The following is a 19,734-nucleotide window of genomic DNA, read 5'->3' as shown; positions in this document are numbered from 1 at the left end:
AAGAACGGCCGGGGTCAAGACAGTCTTGTTTAAAGCTCATAGTTACATTTTGTAAATTACTTGAACTCAAGAAACAGGTGCACTTTGAAAATGTATTTTTTCAGGAAATCATGTCACGTATAATCTCCCCAAGCTAAGAACCGGTGTTACCTTCCCTGCCTAGGCCCTCAGCCCCTGCAGCCCCTTCAGGCGTGTATGGGGAGCAGGCCCCAGCTCTGGGAGCATTCAGCGGTAGGACTGGCCGCGGAACCGCCAGCAGGCGGAACTGGAGGCGCGCGGTGCTGCTGTCCTGCGAACCTTCGGGAGAGAAGCACCCACCGGCCCGGAAGGAGCTAGCGCGGACTAGGGCAGCGGCAGCCATCGCGCTTTGCAGTTCGGTGTCGGAGTGAGTAGGGCCGACGCCAAGCAAGGAATTGTGTTCTCTCCAATCGCAGGTAAGTGGCGGCCTCTCCTGCCCGGAGAACCGGCGGGCGGCAGCTGTGGGCCCCGGGGAAGGAGCGCCTTTCGGGCCTGGGCCCACCCAATGCCCCTGCCTGTAGCCGGGCGAGGAAGGGGCTCCTGTTTTCTGCCCTGGAATCTGGCGGCGGGAAAGAGGACGGGCTCCTTTCGTGCTTCGCGGGGCCTCTCTGACGGTCATCCGGATAGGACACCGCTGCTGTCAAACGGTGGGTTATTTCAGGAATGAACGAGATGACTCTAAACTGCAGGCAAGCCCTTCCTTCCCCTCGGCCTCAGTTTCCTCACCGAGTAAGGTGAAGGCGGCGGGGATCATTGACAGCTCAAGAGGCTGTGACGCGGCGTGTTGTTCTCAGCTCTCCCACTTAGTGTGGGGACAAATCGAACTTCCTTTCCCACTAGTGGTTAACGTCTTCCCATAGCCCAAGTCCCAGTTGACTGGGAAAAAGATACACTGTTGGGGGGAAACTGCAATGATTTAGGGATTATTTCAAGAGTTTCCAACAAGATAGAAATTGATTTTGACAACAGCTAAAACTCTGACATTGTTGACCAAAAAAAACCAAACTCGTCAGGAATTTAAGGTGTTAGGTACAAGGGGCAAAATGAGGTGAAGAAATCCTTTTAATTTGAAAAACTAAACCTAATATTAGTTGCACGTTTTTATTGATATATCAAGTTCTATACTACCACTGTGTCTCACACTGAAGAATGTCCTGTGTTCAGTGTTAAGTGTTAGAATACGAATTAGAGTAAGTCTAAATGAAGCAAATGAAAGAAGAAAAGGAACATTTGTTTTCTACTATGTGTAAGGCGCTAGCTATGCACACAGCAATCCAGTGAGGAAGTAGTAGTATCATCTCTATTTTACACATGAGGAATACAGGAAGGTTTACATTTTATCAATAATTAGTGGTGCTGACATTTCAAAGCAATGTGTATATCAAACGTTGTTTTAGTGGGCTTGCGTTCGTCACCAAAATATTTTGAACTTTAAAAACTTTAGGATAGTTCATTGGTGTTTTCTGAGTTTGCAGAAGAGGACGGTGTTGCCTTCATTTTAGAAATATTAAAGAAGCATTGTCATTAATTATGCAGATTAGTAGTTTAAATAGGGTACATTTTAACCCTCCTTTGCCTTGCACTTCAAGCAAGAATTGACACCAAAGAGTAGGCTATCAGAAATGAAAATCACTGCCACATCATTTGAAGCTTATAAATCAGAATTCTGTAGTAATGATTCATTATTTCTCCACCCTCTTCTTTAAGTACACTTGGCTGAAACTCAAATTATTTTTCTGCAAAATATTACTAAGCAAATAATTTTCAAATCATGGTATTGAAAAGTTTCTCTTCCTTGTATATAGCTTTTAGAACAATTTGAGTTAAAAGTATTTTAATGATTGAACTTGTCATTGCTTATGTCAGTTTTTTTTTTTTTTTCTTAATTCATTATAGGCAAGTTCAGTACTCAGGTGCACAACTTTTTTTAATATAGAGTTTTTTTCCTTTCCTCTTAAAAAATCCTATTTATATTTGTCATAGATTTAACCTTATTTCAATCGAGCATCACTTTCCCTTAAAGGAAAATTGATTATGTACTTTTTGTTCATTACACGAACTAAAAGGTTTAGTTTTTAGTTCCATTATTATAATTGCTATACATTCAATCCTAAAATGTTTTCTAGAATTTTTTTTTATTTGCATCACTGTTTCAATAAAGGTTGTAAAAAGAAAAGTTAACAATTTTAGGGGTGAGTATTTATAAAGTAACATTGTCTTAAAACATTCAACGTCGTCACTGTCCATACTTTTAGCAGAGTTGGCCCTCCGTATCCACGGGTTCCACTCTAAGGATTCAACCACGGATGGAAAATATTTGGGGGAAAAAATTTCAGAAAGTTTGAAAAAGCAAAACTTGAATTTGCCAAGTGCTGGCGACTATTTACATGGCATTTACATTGTATTTACAACTATTCGCTTATTATTTACATTGTATTAGATATTATAAGTAATTGAGAGATCATTTAAAGTATACTAGAGGATGTGCGTGGATTATATGTAAATACTATGACATTTTATATAAGGGACTTGAGGATGGGGTGTAGGGGCCTGGAACCAATCCTCTAGGACATCAAGGGACGACTGAAAGGCATAGGGCCTTGCTGAAATTCTACAAAACATGGTCAAGCGGAGTTTGGCCTTTGTATTTCTAGTACTGTTTGAATCTGAGAGAGAGGTATGTATAGTTCCTAAATTAGTTTACAGATAGTATACTGATCTTATGGAATTTGTACATATTTTAATCATAAGCCTGACAAAATTGTGTAGAAAATTGTGATTAATCTCTCCTAGTGAAATTTCCTTACCTGGATTTGAAGGAAACTCTTCTAATGCCTTTTCTGGTGACAGTGATGGTGCTATTAATATTTAAAGTAAAATCAGAACATTATGAAAAAATACTTTTTCATATTAATAGTTGTTAATATTGAAGTTAACTTGAAAATTGGCATTTAAAAGTTTTGTGCTTTGAATTTTAACTAATTTAGTTTGAGTGAATTAATACCACCTTATATGGGGTAGTATTCAAAGTGTTTTCATGTACATTATCATAGTTAATCATTCTTAACATTCTGTGAGGCAGGTGGTATTTCCCTTATATGGAGAAGCAAACTGGCACTCTGAAAGACTGGCTTTCGCAGAATGAAATTATGGTATTTCGAAAGATGCACATTCAGGACTTACCTGCTGGTCCAGTGGTTAAGACTCTGAGCTTCCACTGCAGGGGGCACAGGTTTCATCCCTGGTGGGGGAAGTTCCCCTTGCTGCATGGCGTGGCCAAAAAAAAAAAAAAAAAAAGATGCATTCAGTTTAGATTTTTTAAATTCTAGGACAGGCACTCCATCCATTTTACCACAGCTCTACCATGCTTTGCTTCCCAAAGTTATTAATGTATTGATTCTAGAATTCTATTCTGAATAGGATTTACCTCCTTAGAATATTAATCGTTTTTATTTTCTACCAGCACTACTTTTTGGAGTATTTATATCTTGTCATCTTATGTGTATTTTTTTTCCTTATGTATATTTTTTAAAAGTTCATACCTAAATGATTTTGCTGAATTACTTGTATTAGTTATAAATATTAAAAGTCCATGTAAATTTTCAACATTTAATTTTCTTTGTTTTTTAATAATAACCTTATTGAGAGAGAGAGTACATACCATAAAGGGTACTTGTACATACACTTCTTACCTTTATAAGTGTACAATTCAGTGTTTTTTTAGTTCATCATGTTGTGCAACCATAACCAGTAACTTCAGAACATTTTCATCACCCCCAAAAGAAACCCAGTACTTATTAGCAGCCACTCCCCATTTCACCTTCCCCCCAGTCTGACAACCACTAACCTATTTACTCTAAATAGATTCTATTCTATTCTATTCTGTCTATTCTAAATAGATTCTGTTCTATTCTGGACATCTCATATAAATGGAATTGTCCTTATGAGTTTAATGAGGCAAGGCTTTCAGAAGTTATTTGTAATTTGAGAATTTCTGTTCCATTACACCCTTTGCACTGATTTTCATGTTACTTGAGTAGATCACTTTTCTAATCTGCTTAGCGACTTTTCCTGTTTGCTGTTCATGCAATAAATAAATCTGCTGACGTGTATATGTTTCCTTGTTCTTGACCTTTGCTTTTCACATGTCTTAATAGTGTGTTCATGGTGTTGTGTAACCTGTTCTCAGGGCTCAGGTATCTGTTTGTGGCTAAGTAACTTTTATTCTTAGTTGGCATTTTTACCTCTACTTTATTTTATTTTTTTTAACATCTTTATTGGAGTATAATTGCTTTACAATGGTGTGTTAGTCTCTGCTGTATAACAAAGTGAATCAGCTATACATATACATATATCCCCATATCCTCTCCCTCTTGCGTCTCCCTCCCACCCTCCCTATCCCACCCCTCTAGGTGGACACAAAGCACCAAGCTGATCTCCCTGTGCTATGCAGCTGCTTCCCACTAGCTATCTATTTTACATTTGGTAGTGTATATATGTCCATGCCACTCTCTCACTTTGTCCCAGCTTACTCCGCCCCCTGCACCGTCCTCAAGTCCATTCTCTATGTTGGCGTCTTTATTCCTGTCCTGCCCCTAGGTTCATCAGAACTTTTTCTTTTTATTTTTTTTTAGATTCCATGTATATGTGTTAGCGTACGGTATTTGTTTTTCTCTTTCTGACTTACTTCACTCCCTCTACTTTAAAATGACTAATGACTCCTAGCTTAAGGAGTTTCTGTTTAAGGATCTCAGAAACCATGACTTTATAGAAATGTAAATATCTCATTAATTTCTAAAGAAGAGTTTCCCCATATATGTTATTAGAGTAGTTATCTTGGGACAAATTATACAAAAGTAAATTGGTACCATCCTTATGCAAAAAATCCATTTACCTGCATGGCTTACCCATTCTACCCTCCCTGAGTCCTCGTGGCTCTCACCTACCAACAGTCATCTTCAGTAAGGATTTTGCCACTTGATTCACAGTCTTGCTTTCTAAAACCCTGCCCGCCAATCTTCTAGATGATTCCACTGCCCGTCAGTGTGGAATAGCCCAGCTTCCCGAATCCTTCACCTCTAATTCTCTTCAGCTGCCCATGCCAGAGCCAGGCCTTGGAGCTGGCCACCACCCAGACCCAATCCTTTCTTGAATTCTGAACCCCACATTTTCCTCCACTGTTCAGGCACAATTCTGACCCACCTTTCACTTCTCGCACCCTTTTACTACATCTACACCTGCTATTTAGCTAAAGACTCTTCCCCTATTCTTCCATTTCTGTTCTGTGAGGAGCCTGCCTTTGATCCCCACCCCATTCCATGTGCTATCTGCGTTTATACCTTATCCACTCAGCCTGAACTTCTGATCAGATTACTTCAGTCTCTGTCGCTAGTACTGTCAAATTTCTGCTCCCCTGTCTTTTTTTCATTTGCTGTTCTGTAAGTCCCTAAACCCCATTCGCTCCTTGTTCTCTAAAGCTGAGCATTGCTTGGGGGGTGGGGGGGTGGGGTATAGAAATCAGTACAGGTTGGTACTGCTGTGAATGTTTTTCAACCCTAGCAACTGGCTTTTTTTTTTTTAATTAATTTATTTTTTATTTATTTATTTTTGGCTGCGTTGGGTCTTTGTTGCTGCGCGCGGGCTTTCTCTAGTTGCGGTGAGCGGGGGCTACGGGCTACTCTTCGTTGTGGTGCGCAGGCAGGCTTCTCATTGCGGTGGCTTCTCTTGTTGCGGAGCACGGGTTCTAGGCACGCAGGCTTCAGTAGTTGTGGCATGTGGGCTCAGTAGTTGTGGCTCATGGGCTCTAGAGCGCAGGCTCAATAGCTGTGGCGCACGGGCTTAGTTGCTCCGCGGCATGTGGGATCTTCCCAGACCAGGGCTCGAACCCACGTCTCCTGCATTGGCAGGCGGATTCTTAACCACTGCGCCACCAGGGAAGTCCCTGGCTCTTTTTAGCAATCTTTTAACTTGATCTTTTCCCCACAATAGCTATTCTTTTTTTTTTTTAAATTTAATTTAATTTAATTTATTTTTGGCTGTGTTGGGTCTTCGTTGCTGTGCAGGCTTTCTCTAGTTGAGGCGAGCGGGGGCTGCTCTTTGTTGCGGTGTGCAGGCTTCTCATTGCGGTGGCTTCTCTTGTTGCGGAGCACGGGATCTAGGCACGCGGGCTTCAGTAGTTGTGGCTCACGGGCTCAGTAGTTACACCCCTTCTTCATCTTTCCTGGGTTCCTTCCTTCTCATCTTAGAGAAAGAGTGTGCTCTCTGCCCAGGCACCTCTTGAGCCTTTGACCCTTTTGGTTAACTCCTTCTCTTTCTCATCTTTAACCTCTTCCTTGCCACTAGCTCCTTCCTTTAAATTTATCAACATTCTCAAGCCTCACCCTTCCTTAAGAAGAAAATCTCATTTCCCTCATCCCATTTCAAACTTTTTGAAAGAAGAATTTCCTCACTGCCTCCATCCACCTGTTAACCTCCTGTCCCATTCTCTTCTCAATAATGACAGAAGCCAGGTTTTAAATATTGATACTTACTTTGTGCATTGTATCTCATTTGCTCTTAAAACACCCTGAGAGATTTTAACTTGTTCAAGGTCACACAGCTCTGCTGTGCTTTAAGTACCAGACATAGGCTCTCCTGTACTACCACTCCACTGCAGGCTACTCATGCTGTCAACTGTTGTCTCCTTGTCACCAAAGCTAGCTGTGACATCTCTGCATTTAATGTGGCTAACTTCTTTCCTTGCCTCTCTCTTCTAGTTCTTTTACCATTCCTGGGTTCTTTTGGTTCTTCCACCTATATCTGTCCCTCAAGTGAGAATTAATTTCTTTCATAGCATTTGGCTGGTGCTGGAGGCAAGGAGACTTTAGGCAGAGATAGTGGGAGAATATTCTGATGCTGGGAAGGATAATGAGCAGAGGTTTTAAGGTAGTAAAGTCCAGGTCACCAGTGGTGAATGGCAGGCAGTTTACTTTGGCCTGGGGAAAGCTACAAGTAGGGAAGTAATATGTATTAAACTTGGAAAGGTAGCTAAGAGTGGAATGTGGAATACTGGCCTAGGAGTTTGATTGTATCATTTCTCAGCTCACAAACCTCCAGTGGCTCTGCATCCACAAGCATAGAGTGGCCATAAAATTTAACCTAAATCAGGACCCTTTTGAGAGTGAGAGGAAGCACTGTTAATAATTACACTGAAATAACTTTGCTGAGACCGTCCCCAGCAAACTGGGAGTTATAGTCACCCTGACTATGCAACAAGTCCAAGATGACATTTTGGGGAAGCTACTCTGGAGGGCATGTACAGATGGGTAGAAACACATTTTGATGTTAAGATGGTAGTTTTGGAAAGTGACAATAAGGCTCTTGACTAGGTGGCTCCTGTGAGAATCAAAGAAGGCTTGAGACTTCAGTGCAGAAATTGATAGAACTAAGAAATGACTGGGTGTGGGATGTGTGGGAGAGGAAGGAATTGCATGTCAGAGTCATGAGCTGGAGTTATTAAAAAATGGTATGTAATGACTTAAGTAAATTTAAACCTTTAAAACTATTGTTATAAAGCTTTAGAGAGCCAATGCAATGTAAGGGAAAGGGGATGGACGTGGACGTTCGACTCATGTTTGAAACTTAGTTGTGCCTATCACTGATAGTTGAGTTTTACTTACTGTAACCTCAGCTCCTTCTGTAAAATGCGAACAATAATATATGTACTCTGAAAGGTTGTTGGGGTATTTAGTGGTGATATCTGTAAAGTGTCTATTACTGTGGGCCATGTAGTAGAAGAAATAATAATAACAGCAGCTAAAATTAAATGCTTCCTCCACGCGAAATACTAAATGCTTTGCGTGTGGTAATTAATCTTCATAATAACCATCTCAGGTAATATTGTTATCCCCATTTTACAGATGAGGAAAGTGAAGTAACTTACCTAAAGTAGATAGTAAAGTCCTAGCACCAGAGCTCCTGCTCTTAACCTCTAGACCATAATGCTCGTAGGGGTTCAATAAATGGTAGCTGATATTTTTTGTTTGTTTGTTTTGCTTTGTTTTATTAAATTAAAAGGCGGATTCAGCATCATTTCTTATGTCCATATATTAAAAGTAGCAGGCATGAAGACCTAATGTCTAAATTTAGTCTCAGATTTGTTTATCAATCTGGCTTCTGCATCACTAATTAGCACCGTTGATTTTTTACTCTCAGTTTGCAGTCCCCTAACCCCAGTCATATTATCTAACAATTCCCAACTTTTTGCTGTACCCATTCAGGCTAAACACCATCTAAGAAACCTTTCCCTGGTGTCACCATAGAACTATGGAAACAGGACTTCGGATGTAGAGACAAGCAGGACTGGTTTTCTTTTTTCATACAAAATATAAAGTGTATTTGTGAGCATACCATACCTCTTTCTGTTGGTATGCACATAAATACCTCATATCTCTGTTATTTATTTTTATTATTTTGTTTTTATGCTCTTATGATCATTACTCCCCTAGTAGCTTAGGATTTACAGTATGGGCATTTTTTTCCCCTTGTGTTTGAATAAGTCTTGAAACTCTATAGGGTGAGTTGTGACCATTTTAGATAATATCCTATTCAGTTTTAACATTTTTCAGTTTAATTGCATTTGTGTAGCTAATTTATCACTCTATAATCTTTTTGAGAGAAAGAGCCATGTTTGTCATCAATATTTGTATTCCCCATGATGTCTAGCTCAGGACTTTGGATGTAATATGAACTAGGTAAATGTATTTTAAATTAAATAAAATATCTCAACACACCACTACTTTATTTGATTCTCTACAGTGAAAATTATTATGATTCCCTTTGAAAAGCATATACCTCAGAATCTTCAGAAAAGACAAGCCACCTGTATATATTTTCTCTGACTTTAAGTTTCAATTCCTGCATGACCTAAAATGATAATAGTAGAAGGAGGTATAATTTTCAACTTGAGTAAAATGAGAACTTCTAAGATAATAGATTCTTATATATTTATGTTGCTGTTGTAGTTCTCATTCTTGTGATACTGACAAATGAAACTATTCATAGTTTGCCAGCCACTCTGTCTTAATCAGGAATCAACTGATTGCAAGAACAAAATTCTGCTTATGCTAATTCAAGTAAGAAGTTAATAGAAGAGGCTAGAATCTATTGCTAGGATCCAGGGGATTTCCTAGTAAACACTGCTAGGCCTTGTACAGACTGGAGGTAGGCTGTCTCTTTTCTCTGTTTCTGACTCTCAAGGTGATGTGCTCTCAACATCTTACCCTCTAGGAATATTGAGTTTGGTGGGCCCATCTGTGTCCAGCTTGGCAGCCCACTGGAGGGAGAGGCAGTTATAGAAAGCAGTGTTGTGTGTCATACTTAGTCTGAAGAATATCAAACATAGCACAACCCTTCAAACTTTTTGGACTTGGCCCAAGTTTTGGGCCTGGGTTTTTTTGTTCAGCTCTAGAAAATGAACTTTGTTGATCTGAAAGCATATTTTTGTATAAGTGATTTTTTTTTCTAAAGAGGCTTTTTTTCTCTTATTTTCCATATTAGCTATATTAGTTTATCAAGTACATGTCAAGTAAATGATGAATTGAACTATGCTCTGTATTTTCTACTGTGATTTAATCTTTTTTTTTTTTTTTTTTTTTTTTACATTTAGTAACATGATTAAAATTTGAAAAATGCAGAAAGATAACAAACCCAGAAATTTACTATCTGGTACCAACTGCTACAAAAGAACAAAAGAAAAAGAAAAAGGGTTTTTACTCCACATAGGTAAAATCAGACTCGGAAACTTATTTCATGATCAATTTCCTTTCTTCTCCTCTTTTCTCCCTTCTCTCCTGTCCCCCACTCCGAGGTTTTCGTAAATATTTCATATGCCATAGATACTATATTTAATTTACTATTGAACATAGATTATTTCTAAAATTTTTCTTATGGAACACTTTGATAAACATCTTTATACATAAGCTTTTCCATATTTAGGACAATTTCTAAAAGTAGAATTCTTGGGTCAAATGGTATCAACAGATACATTATTGTCAAATTGGTTTTGAAAAAGATTTGTACCAATTTATACTGCCACTAATAATGCTTCTTTTACCACATTTTTTCTAGTCTTTTTTTTTTTTTTTTAATTTTACACTTTATTTATTTATTTATTTTTGGCTGTGTTGGGTCTTCGTTTCTGTGCGTGGGCTTTCTCTAGTTGCGGCGAGTGGGGGCCACTCTTCATCGCGGTGCGCGGGCCTCTCACTATCGCGGCCTCTCTTGTTACAGAGCACAGGCTCCAGACGCGCAGGCTCAGTAGTTGTGGCTCACGGGCCTAGTTGCTCCGCGGCATGTGGGATCTTCCCAGACCAGGGCTCGAACCCGTGTTCCCTGCATTGGCAGGCAGATTCTCAACCACTGCGCCACCAGGGAAGCCCCTTCTAGTCTTGACTGTTATAATTTTTTCATGTTTGCTACTTTGAGGGGCAAAGAATGGTCTCTACTTGGTATTTTAATGACATTTTGTTTTTTATTCATCAGTATAGATCAGGTTAGACTGGCATGGAAAAGAGTGTTTAATTCTTTGTAGTAAGGTTGTAGGATTATTTACTCACAGTTGATGTTTAATGTTGTTGGTGTTTAATGTTGACTACTAAATTCAAAACACTTTTTTTTCCAGACCCTATAAGATTTGGCTATGTCCTTCATATTTGACTGGATTTACAGTGGTTTCAGCAGTGTGCTACAGTTTTTAGGTAATGTTGGCCCTTTGTTCTCTTTTGTTATCCCATTTAATCCTACTTATATAAAAGTATCTTTTATTTGCCCAGAGCCTCTTTGTATGTAACCCAGTAGTTACAAATGTGGGCTCTGGAATCATACAAACATGTTCAATTACTCATTCTACCTGTTCCAAAGTAATCTTAGACAAACTGTTTTCTCCACTTTAGCCTTAATTTCCTTATCTGTAAAATAATAATAATTCCTATCTTTTAAGGTTGTTGATAAGCATATTGTTAACAGGAATAGCTACCATTTATTAGCCAGTTTGCACAAGAGCTTTACATGCTTTACCTCATGTAATCCTCACAGGAATCCAATGCATTGTTTCTTTTTTTATTATTATTATAAAAATGCATGTTCCATAAAGTACCTCATATATTATAAATGGCATTTTATAACCTACTAAATGAGTCTTGTTTACCCAGCAATTCTGACTAGTGATTTTCCTCTCTTTATAGATTTTAAAGATAGGAAAAATCTTTGCTTCCCATTCTTTTATTGACACCCTTGACTTGTCACATTTTTCAGTGAAACAGGCTTTTTTTTTTTTTTTCCCTGAAACAGGCTTTTGATTAACTTTTATGTTGGGATATACACAATTTTATTATTGTAAAAATTAATGAAAATATTTCTAGTCTCCTATTTTCAAATTTTGTCCTAAGTTTAGTCTCCTTATAACCATCATCTTGTAAACTGGCAGAAAGAGAAGCATTTCATGTAATTACAGAGTGGTCAACATAGTTCTAAACTGGCCACAACCATACTTATGGAATGATATCTCCTATATAAATATTTCTTTCTCCACAAACATAATCTTGACTGAGGAAATAAATTTTGATTGGGAAATATAAATTTTGTTTGACTACTATATATTAAAAGGATAAAAATGTAAGATCAAATTTTGTCACTGTATTTTTATTTCTTAGTTGAACCTTCCTTAATTGCAAATTTTTTAAAACCCAGAGTGTTTTTCTTTTCTTTTAAAAAATATAATTCCTCACATTATTTTATACTGTTGCTCTACTACAGGTCAAATGTCAGATCTCTCTATACTACCTCCAAGAGAATTCTTAAATCTTTTTATCAGACTGAAATATTTTGTCACATATTTGCAAGAACTGGGTCAGAAATAGAGGCTTTTAAACTTTATTTTGCTGGGGCTTTGGGTTATAACATGTTGGAATCTATATCTCAGTTTATAGAACAATGAATCTATGCTGAATTATGTTGAAAAGGCAAAATAGATTGCATCACAATCAGGAACAAGAAGGTTAATAGTGCTAACTTTAGGAAGCAGTATAGAGAAATGAAAATGAACCAAAGCTTTGGGATCAGACATAGGTTCAGATCTCAGATCTGACTTCAGCATTTGAGCAAGTTAACTCTGAGTCTTCATTTCCCCTCTGTAAAAAAGAGAATAATAATGCTACTTCACAGAGTTGAGGATTAAGTGAAATAATGTATGCAGGTGCTTAACAGTGCCTACCACAAAATAAGAATTTAGTCCAACTCAGTTTAAAGATTAAATGCTCTAGTTGTTCCCTTTTAGTATATTATCCTGTACACTTTTACTATTTAAAAGTTAGGGTGGTAGGGACTTCCCTGGTGGTGCAGTGGATAGGAATCTGCCTGCCAATACAGGGGACATAGGTTTGATCCCTGGTCCGGGAGGATCTCACGTGCCGTGGAGCAACTAAGCCCGTGTGCCACAACTACTGAGCCTGCGCTCTAGAGCCCGCGAGCCACAACTACTGAAGCCCGCATGCCTAGAGCCAGTGCTCCCAACAAGAGAAGCCACCGCAATGAGAAGCCCGTGCACCGCAACGAAGAGTAGCCCCCACTCACCGCAAATACAGAAAGCCCGTGCACAGCAACAAAGACCCAACGCAGCCAAAAATAAATAAAATTAAATATTAAGAAAAAAGAAAGAGTGGTAAGATTGAGTGCATTGGTTAGAAACAGTCTATGTAGAAACCTTTTAAGAAATAGAAATGTTTAAGGAGATTATTAGTCAGATTTATAATTAAAGGAGAGATGTAATATCCCAGCTCAAGTAAATATGGAAAACAGTCTTCTCTTTAGGATTGGAATTGTTGGTCAATATGTGATCAAAAGATTAAGACTTAAATAATTTCCTTCTTAAACTTAAATGTGGGTAAAGAACTAGATGTAATTTTGGCATGAACTTATTAGAAGATGGATGGCCTGAATCTGTAATTGCCTAATGTCTTAAAAATTTCATTTATTGATTAAGTATTTTTTGAGCTGCTGCTGCATTCCCTGTCCTCATGTAATTCCATGGGTGTTAGACAATTAAAGACATGAAAAATGAAGTTCAATACCACTACACACCTATTAGAATGCCCCAAATCCAGACGCTGACAACACCAAATGCTGGTGAGGATCTGAAACAACAGAAACTCTCATTCATTGCTGGTGGGAATGAAAAATGGTACAGCTACTTCGGGAGACAGTTTGTTGGTTTCTTATAAAACTAAACATACTCTTACCATTCAATCCAGCAGTTGTGCTCCTTGGTATTTACCCAAAGGAGTTGAAAACTTACGTCCACCTGAAAACCTACGTCCACCCGAAAACCTGCACACAGGTGTTTGTAGCAGCTTTAGTCATAACTGCCAAAACTTGGAAGCAACCAAGATGTCCTCTAGTGGGTGAATGGATAAACTATGGTATAGCCAGACAATGGAATATTATTCAGCACTAAAAAGAAACGGACTATCAAGCCATGAAAATACATGGAAGAAACTAAAATGCATATTACTGAGTGAAAGAAACCAATCTGAAAAGGCTACATACTGAGTGATTCCAACTACATGACATTCTAGAAGAGGCAAAAATATGGAGACAATAAAAAGATCAGTGGTTGCTGGGCCTTGGGTGGGAATGGATGTATAGGCAGAGCACAGAGGACTTTTTAGGGTGGTGAAAATACTCTGTATACTGTTGAATATGTGTCATTAAACTTTTGTCCTCTTGGGGGAGGATAAGTATGTGTGGGGACAGAGGTATATGGGAAATCTCTGTACCTTCCTTTCAGTTTTGTTGTAAACCTAAAAGTGCTCTAAGAAAAGTCTTTAAAATACACACACATACACACACACACACATATATATATATAGCTCAATATGGAATTTTGCAGTAAATGCCAGTCTACTATAAATTGGTCAATGCTGTCTTTATCTGTTTATCACTTTATCTGTCAATGCTTGATTGATATATTTAAAATTATGTGCTTGGATATTTTTGTTGTTGCGCAGTGTTATGCAATCATGTGAATAGTTTAACCTTATTCTCAGGGAAATTTGACAGTGAACTAAACTTTTTTACTGAAAAAAACTCACTGTAATTTTTATTGTCAAAAATGGTTAATTTATTTTTATCTGTGGAAAAATACTCTTTTTCTTTTGGTCTAGCTTTATAAATACATGATGTCAAGTATTTTATGAGTGTTTCTCTAGTAGAGGACACAGATATTTACCAAGGGATAAACGAAAATAAAATAAAAGAGGATTTAAGATAAATTGTCAAGGGAATTGGCATTTTGGCATTGCAAGATAAGTTTAGGTCACACACACATTTATTGATCGGGGCAAAGTTTAGTTTTATAATGATTTGACTTCCCAAATCATAATAGATTTAAAATAGCTCTTCAAAACTAAAAATAGGTTAGATATCCAAGCTTTTTCAGGCCAATTTATAAAATCTTAAAAGTTCAAAAGGTTAATAAGTGTTTCTTTATCAAAAATCTGGGGTAATTAGGAAAAGCATCTAAATAACTAAATTGTGAATATTATATTATACTTTTATTTAAAGTCATTTTATTTGTGTAGTCTGTGTCAGATATCACTTTGACTAATCATAGCTCTTATTCTGCAGGATTATATAAGAAAACTGGTAAATTGGTATTTCTTGGATTGGATAATGCGGGAAAAACAACATTGCTACACATGCTAAAAGATGATAGACTTGGACAACATGTCCCAACGTTACATCCCAGTAAGTATATTCTCCCATACAATATATTACTTGATCAAGTGATACCAATTCATAGGCCCTAACCAAAAGGTTTTGTTTGTTTTTTTGGTGGATAAATTATGATCAGGTCATTTCACCTGTTCTTAAAATAGTATAGTAAATAATAAGTGACCCAACTCTAGGGAGTATATTTAGATCTTGAAATAATACTCATATCTTCTTATCAGTTAGTATACCATTGTCCAGCTAGAGGAATTAAAACGTTATTGTCTCAGGGATTATGATATGATATTCAGCAACATATTGCTTAGGTTATAAATAGTCACCATTAGCTTGTTACATAACCTAAATTTCTTTCAAATTTTAGAACTGTACTATTTTAATCATTATTCAATGGACAGATTATAGTCTTATACTTTGCTGGTAGCTCTCAACTTATTAACCAGTTATTTTTCTAGTCCTAACAACCTGAACTATTTCTAATATAAAGACCATAGAATTATTCCAAAAAACAGGGCATGTATTCATACACTTATACAAAGGTTTTTGTTTTTTGGTTTTTGGTGTTCTTTTTGAGCACACCCCACGACTTGCAGGATCTTAGTTCCCCAACCAGGGATTGAATCTGGGCCCACGGCAGTGAAAGCGCCGAGTTGTAACCACTGGACCACCAGGGAATTCCCTAGAAAGTTTTAAAATAATTAAAAAATAATTTACTGTGCTTCCTTTTAGAAAGACTACCTGAAAGACATTAATAATGATTCTATAAATCACTTAATACATATCATCCTGTATATAAGATTGTGTAATAGGTACTGTTTGAGAAAGTAAAGTTAATGTTAAAGTGATAAAATTATTAGAAATGGAAGTCTAATCTTAAAATACCTGTGAACTTACTTTTACTGTTGAAAAGACGATGAATCAAGTACACAGAGAGTTTAAAGACAAGTTAATCCATAGATTAATTATGAAATAATAAGCGTTGGCCTTAATAATGAGTATAAAATTGAGAACTGGACTAAAAAGTAAATAATATGATAGATAATTTAGTTCAGTAAATATACAAAGAACAAGGAAGGAAAACAGAGCAAAACAAATTACCATTTTATCTCTAAAGCTGTTAGTGAGTGAAGTTGGAAAAGGAAGACTTTGTAAAATTGATACTTTTTTTTTATATTAGGAGAGGAAAGTGGGGCTTGACAAATAAGATTCTGATACAAGAACAATACTGTTAAAGAAAAATGATCATGGTGAAATTGAGTATATAAAATTATCTGCAAAAACAACAGAAATGGAAGAGATTACACAGTGGTCTTATATTAGGTGTAAGTCATTTTAAAAATTTTATGATGTTGCCCTTTTTAATTTATTCAACAAATAGTTTTTGAGCACCTGCTCTATGTCAGAGATTGTTCTAAGTACTAGGAGTAAAAGCAGTGGCACAAAACAGATGCTATCTCAACCTTCCTGTGGCTCACATTCATTTCAACTAATATTTTTCAATTAATCAAAAAACATATGTGTACTCACTTCAGCAGCACATATACTAAAATTGGAATGATACAGAGAAGATTAGCATGGCCCCTGCACAAGAATGACACACAAATTCGTGAAGCATTCCATATTTTTAAGAATGAAATTAAAAATACTCTCTAACATCATATACAAAAATAAACTCAAAATGGGTTAAAGACCTAAATGTAAGGCTGGATACTATAAAACTCTTAGAGGAAAACATAGGCAGAACACTCTTTGACATAAATCTCAGCAATATATATATATTTTTAATTAATTAATTAATTAATTTTTGGCTGTGTTGGGTCTTTGTTGCTACGCGCAGGCTTTCTCTAGTTGTTGCGAGCAGGGGCTGCTCTTCGTTTGCAGTGCGTGGGCTTCTCATTGCAGTGGCTTCTCTTGTTGCGGAGCACGGGCTCTAGGGTGTGCAGGCTTCAGTAGTTGTGGCTCGCGGGCTCAGTAGCTGTGGCTTGCGGGCTCTAGAGCGCAGGCTCAGTAGTTGTGGCTCACGGGCTTAGTTGCTCCGCAGCATGGGGGATCTTCCCGGACCAGGGCTCAAACCTGTGTCCCCTGCGTTGGCAGGCAGATTCTTAACCACTGCACCACCAGGGAAGTCCCACAATATCTTTTTTGATTCACCTCCTAGAGTAATGAAAATAAAAACAAAAATAAACAAATGGGACCTAATTAAGTGTAAAAGCTTTTGCACAGCAAAGGAAACCATAAACAAAACAAAAAGACAACCCACAGAATGGGAGAAAGTATTTGCAAATGAAGAGACCAACAAGGGATTAATCTCCAGAATATACAAACAGCTCATGCCACTTAATATCAAGAAAACAAACAACCCAATCAAAAAATGGGCAGAAGATCTAAATAGACATTTCTCCAAAGAAGACAGACAGGTGGTCAAAAAGCCCAAGAAAAGATGTTCAACGTCACTAATTATTAGAGAAATGCAAGTCAAAACTACAATGAGGTATCGCCTCACAATGGTCAGAATAGCCATCATCAAATATCTACAAACAATAAGAACTGGAGAGGGTCTGGAGAAAAGGGAACCGTCTTGCACTGTTGGTGGGAATGTAAATTGGTACAGCCACTATGGAGGACAGTATGGAGGTTCCTTAAAAAACTAAATATAGAACTACTGTGTGATCCAGCAATCCCACTCCTGGGCATATATCTGGAGAAAACCCTAATCCAAAAAGATACATGAACCTGAATGTTCATTGCAGCACTATTTTCAATAGCCAAGACATAGAAGCAATTTAAATGTCCATCGACAGAGGAATGGATAAAGAAGATGTGGTACATATATACAGTGGAATATTACTTAGCCATAAAAAAGAACAAAATAATGCCATTTGCAGCAGCATGGATGGACCTAGAGATTATCATACTAAGTGAAGTAAAGTCAGACAAAGACAAATATATGATATCACTTATATGTGGAATCTAATTTAAAAATGATACAAATGAACTTATTTACAAAACAGAAACAGACTCACAGATCTTGAAATCAAACTTATGGTTACCAAAGGGGAAATGTGGGGGGAAGTGATAAATTAGGAGATTGGGATTAACATATACACCCTACTATATATAAAATAGATAACTATGGACTTCCCTGGTGGCGCAGTGGTAAAGAATCCGCCTGCCAGCTCAATATTAAAAAAACAAACAGCCCAATCCAAAAATGGGCAGAAGACCTAAATAGACATTTCTCCAAAGAAGACATACAGATGGCCAAGAAGCACATGAAAAGCTGCTCAACATCACTAGTTATTCGAGAAATGCAAATTAAAACTACAGTGAGGTATCACCTTACACCAGTTAGAATGGGCATCATCAGAAAGTCTACAAATAACAAATGCTGGAGAGGGTATGGAGAAAAGGGAACCTACTTGCACTGTTGGTAGGAAGGTAAATTGATACAGCCACTATGGAGAACAGTATGGAGGTTCCTTAAAAAACTAAAAATAGAATTAGCATATGACACAGCAATCCCACTACTGGGCATATACCCAGAGAAAACCATAATTCAAAAAGACACATGCACCCCAATGTTCATTGCAGCACTATTTACAATACCAGGTCATGGAAGCAACCTAAATGCCCATCGACAGACAAATGGATAAAGATGTGGTACATATATACAATGGAATATTACTCAGCCATAAAAAGGAACGAAATTGCGTCATTTGTAGAGGCGTGGATGGATCTAGAGACTGTCATACAGAGTGAAGTAAGTCAGAAAGAGAAAAACAAATATCGTATATTAATGCATATATGTGGAACCTAGAAGAATGGTACAGATGAACCAGTTTGCAGGGCAGAAATAGAGACACAGATGTAGAGGACAAACATATGGATACCAAGGGGGGAAAGTGGCAGCTGGGGGGCGGGGAGGTGTGATGAGTTGGGAGATTGGGATTGACATGTATACACTGATGTGTATAAAATGGATAACAAATAAGAACCTGCTGTATAAAAAAATAAATAAAATAAAATTCAAAAATTCAAAAAAAACCAAAAAGAATCCGCCTGCCAATGCAGGGGACACAGGTTTGAACTCTGGTCCGGGAAGATCCCACATGCTGCTTAGCAACTAACCCGTGCACCACAACTACTGAGCCTGCGCTCTAGAGCCCGCGAGCCACAAGTGCTGAGCCTGCATGCCACAGTTACTGAAGCCCACGTGCCTAGAGCCCATGCTCTGCAACAAGAGAAGCCCATGCACTGCAATGAAGAGTAGTCCCCAATCACCGCAACTAGAGAAAGCCCACGTGCAGCAATGAAGACCCAATGCAGCCAAAAATAAAAATAAATTAATTTTTTAAAAAGAAATTTAAAAAAATAGATAACTAACAAGGACCTACTATATAGCACAGGGAACTCTACTCAATATCCTGTAATAACCTATATGGGAAAAGAATTTGGGGACTTCCCTGGTGGTCCAGTAGCTAAGATGCCTCGCTCCCAACGCAGGAGGCCCGGGTTCAATCCCTGTTCAGGGAACTAGATCCCATATGCATGCCGCAACTAAGAGTTCAAATGCCGCAATGAAAGATTCCGCATGCCGGAACTAAAGATCCTGCACTTGGCAACGAAGATCCCACGTGCCTCAACTAAGACCCGGCGCAGCCAAAATAAATAAATAAATAGGGACTTCCCTGGTGGTCCAGTGGGTAAGATTCCGTGTTCCCAGTGCAGGGGGCCCGGGTTCGATCCCTGGTCAGGGAACTAGATCCCACATGCCACAACTAAGGAGTCTGCATACCGCAACAAAAGATCCTGTATGCCGCAACTAAAGATCCCACATGCGGTAACAAAGATCCCATGTGCTGCAACTAAGACCTGGCGCAGCCAAAATAAATTAATAAATAATAAATAAATATTTAAAATAAATCTTTTAAAAATCTTTAAAAAAAAAGAATC

The 19,734-nt window shown here is 37.8% G+C and overlaps 1 protein-coding gene and 1 non-coding gene across 4 annotated transcripts in view; both read left to right on the top strand.

Annotated features, from left to right (window-relative positions):
• Positions 1–312: 312 nt before the first annotated feature.
• Positions 313–19,734, top strand: part of SAR1B (secretion associated Ras related GTPase 1B) — a 32,009-nt gene continuing 12,587 nt past the window's right edge. Inside the window, exons 1-4 of one of the 3 annotated variants that reach the window (XM_068535912.1) lie at positions 313–434; positions 9,665–9,780; positions 10,679–10,754; positions 14,680–14,799. In XM_068535912.1, the coding sequence (XP_068392013.1) occupies positions 10,697–10,754; positions 14,680–14,799 (178 nt within the window). In that variant the 5' untranslated portion in view covers positions 313–434; positions 9,665–9,780; positions 10,679–10,696. The remainder of the gene's footprint in view (positions 435–9,664; positions 9,781–10,678; positions 10,755–14,679; positions 14,800–19,734) is intronic. The other 2 variants (XM_068535911.1, XM_068535913.1) reach the window with 2 other exon arrangements.
• Positions 16,301–16,407, top strand: LOC137760401 (U6 spliceosomal RNA). Its single transcript, XR_011073346.1, has one exon. It is a non-coding gene; the product is annotated as a U6 spliceosomal RNA (small nuclear RNA).

The sequence above is a fragment of the Eschrichtius robustus genome, chromosome 2 (genome assembly GCF_028021215.1).
Source record: "Eschrichtius robustus isolate mEscRob2 chromosome 2, mEscRob2.pri, whole genome shotgun sequence".
NCBI lineage: Eukaryota > Metazoa > Chordata > Mammalia > Artiodactyla > Eschrichtiidae > Eschrichtius > Eschrichtius robustus.
Note: the sequence above shows the minus strand (reverse complement) of the source record. Positions and strands in the feature narration are given on the sequence as shown.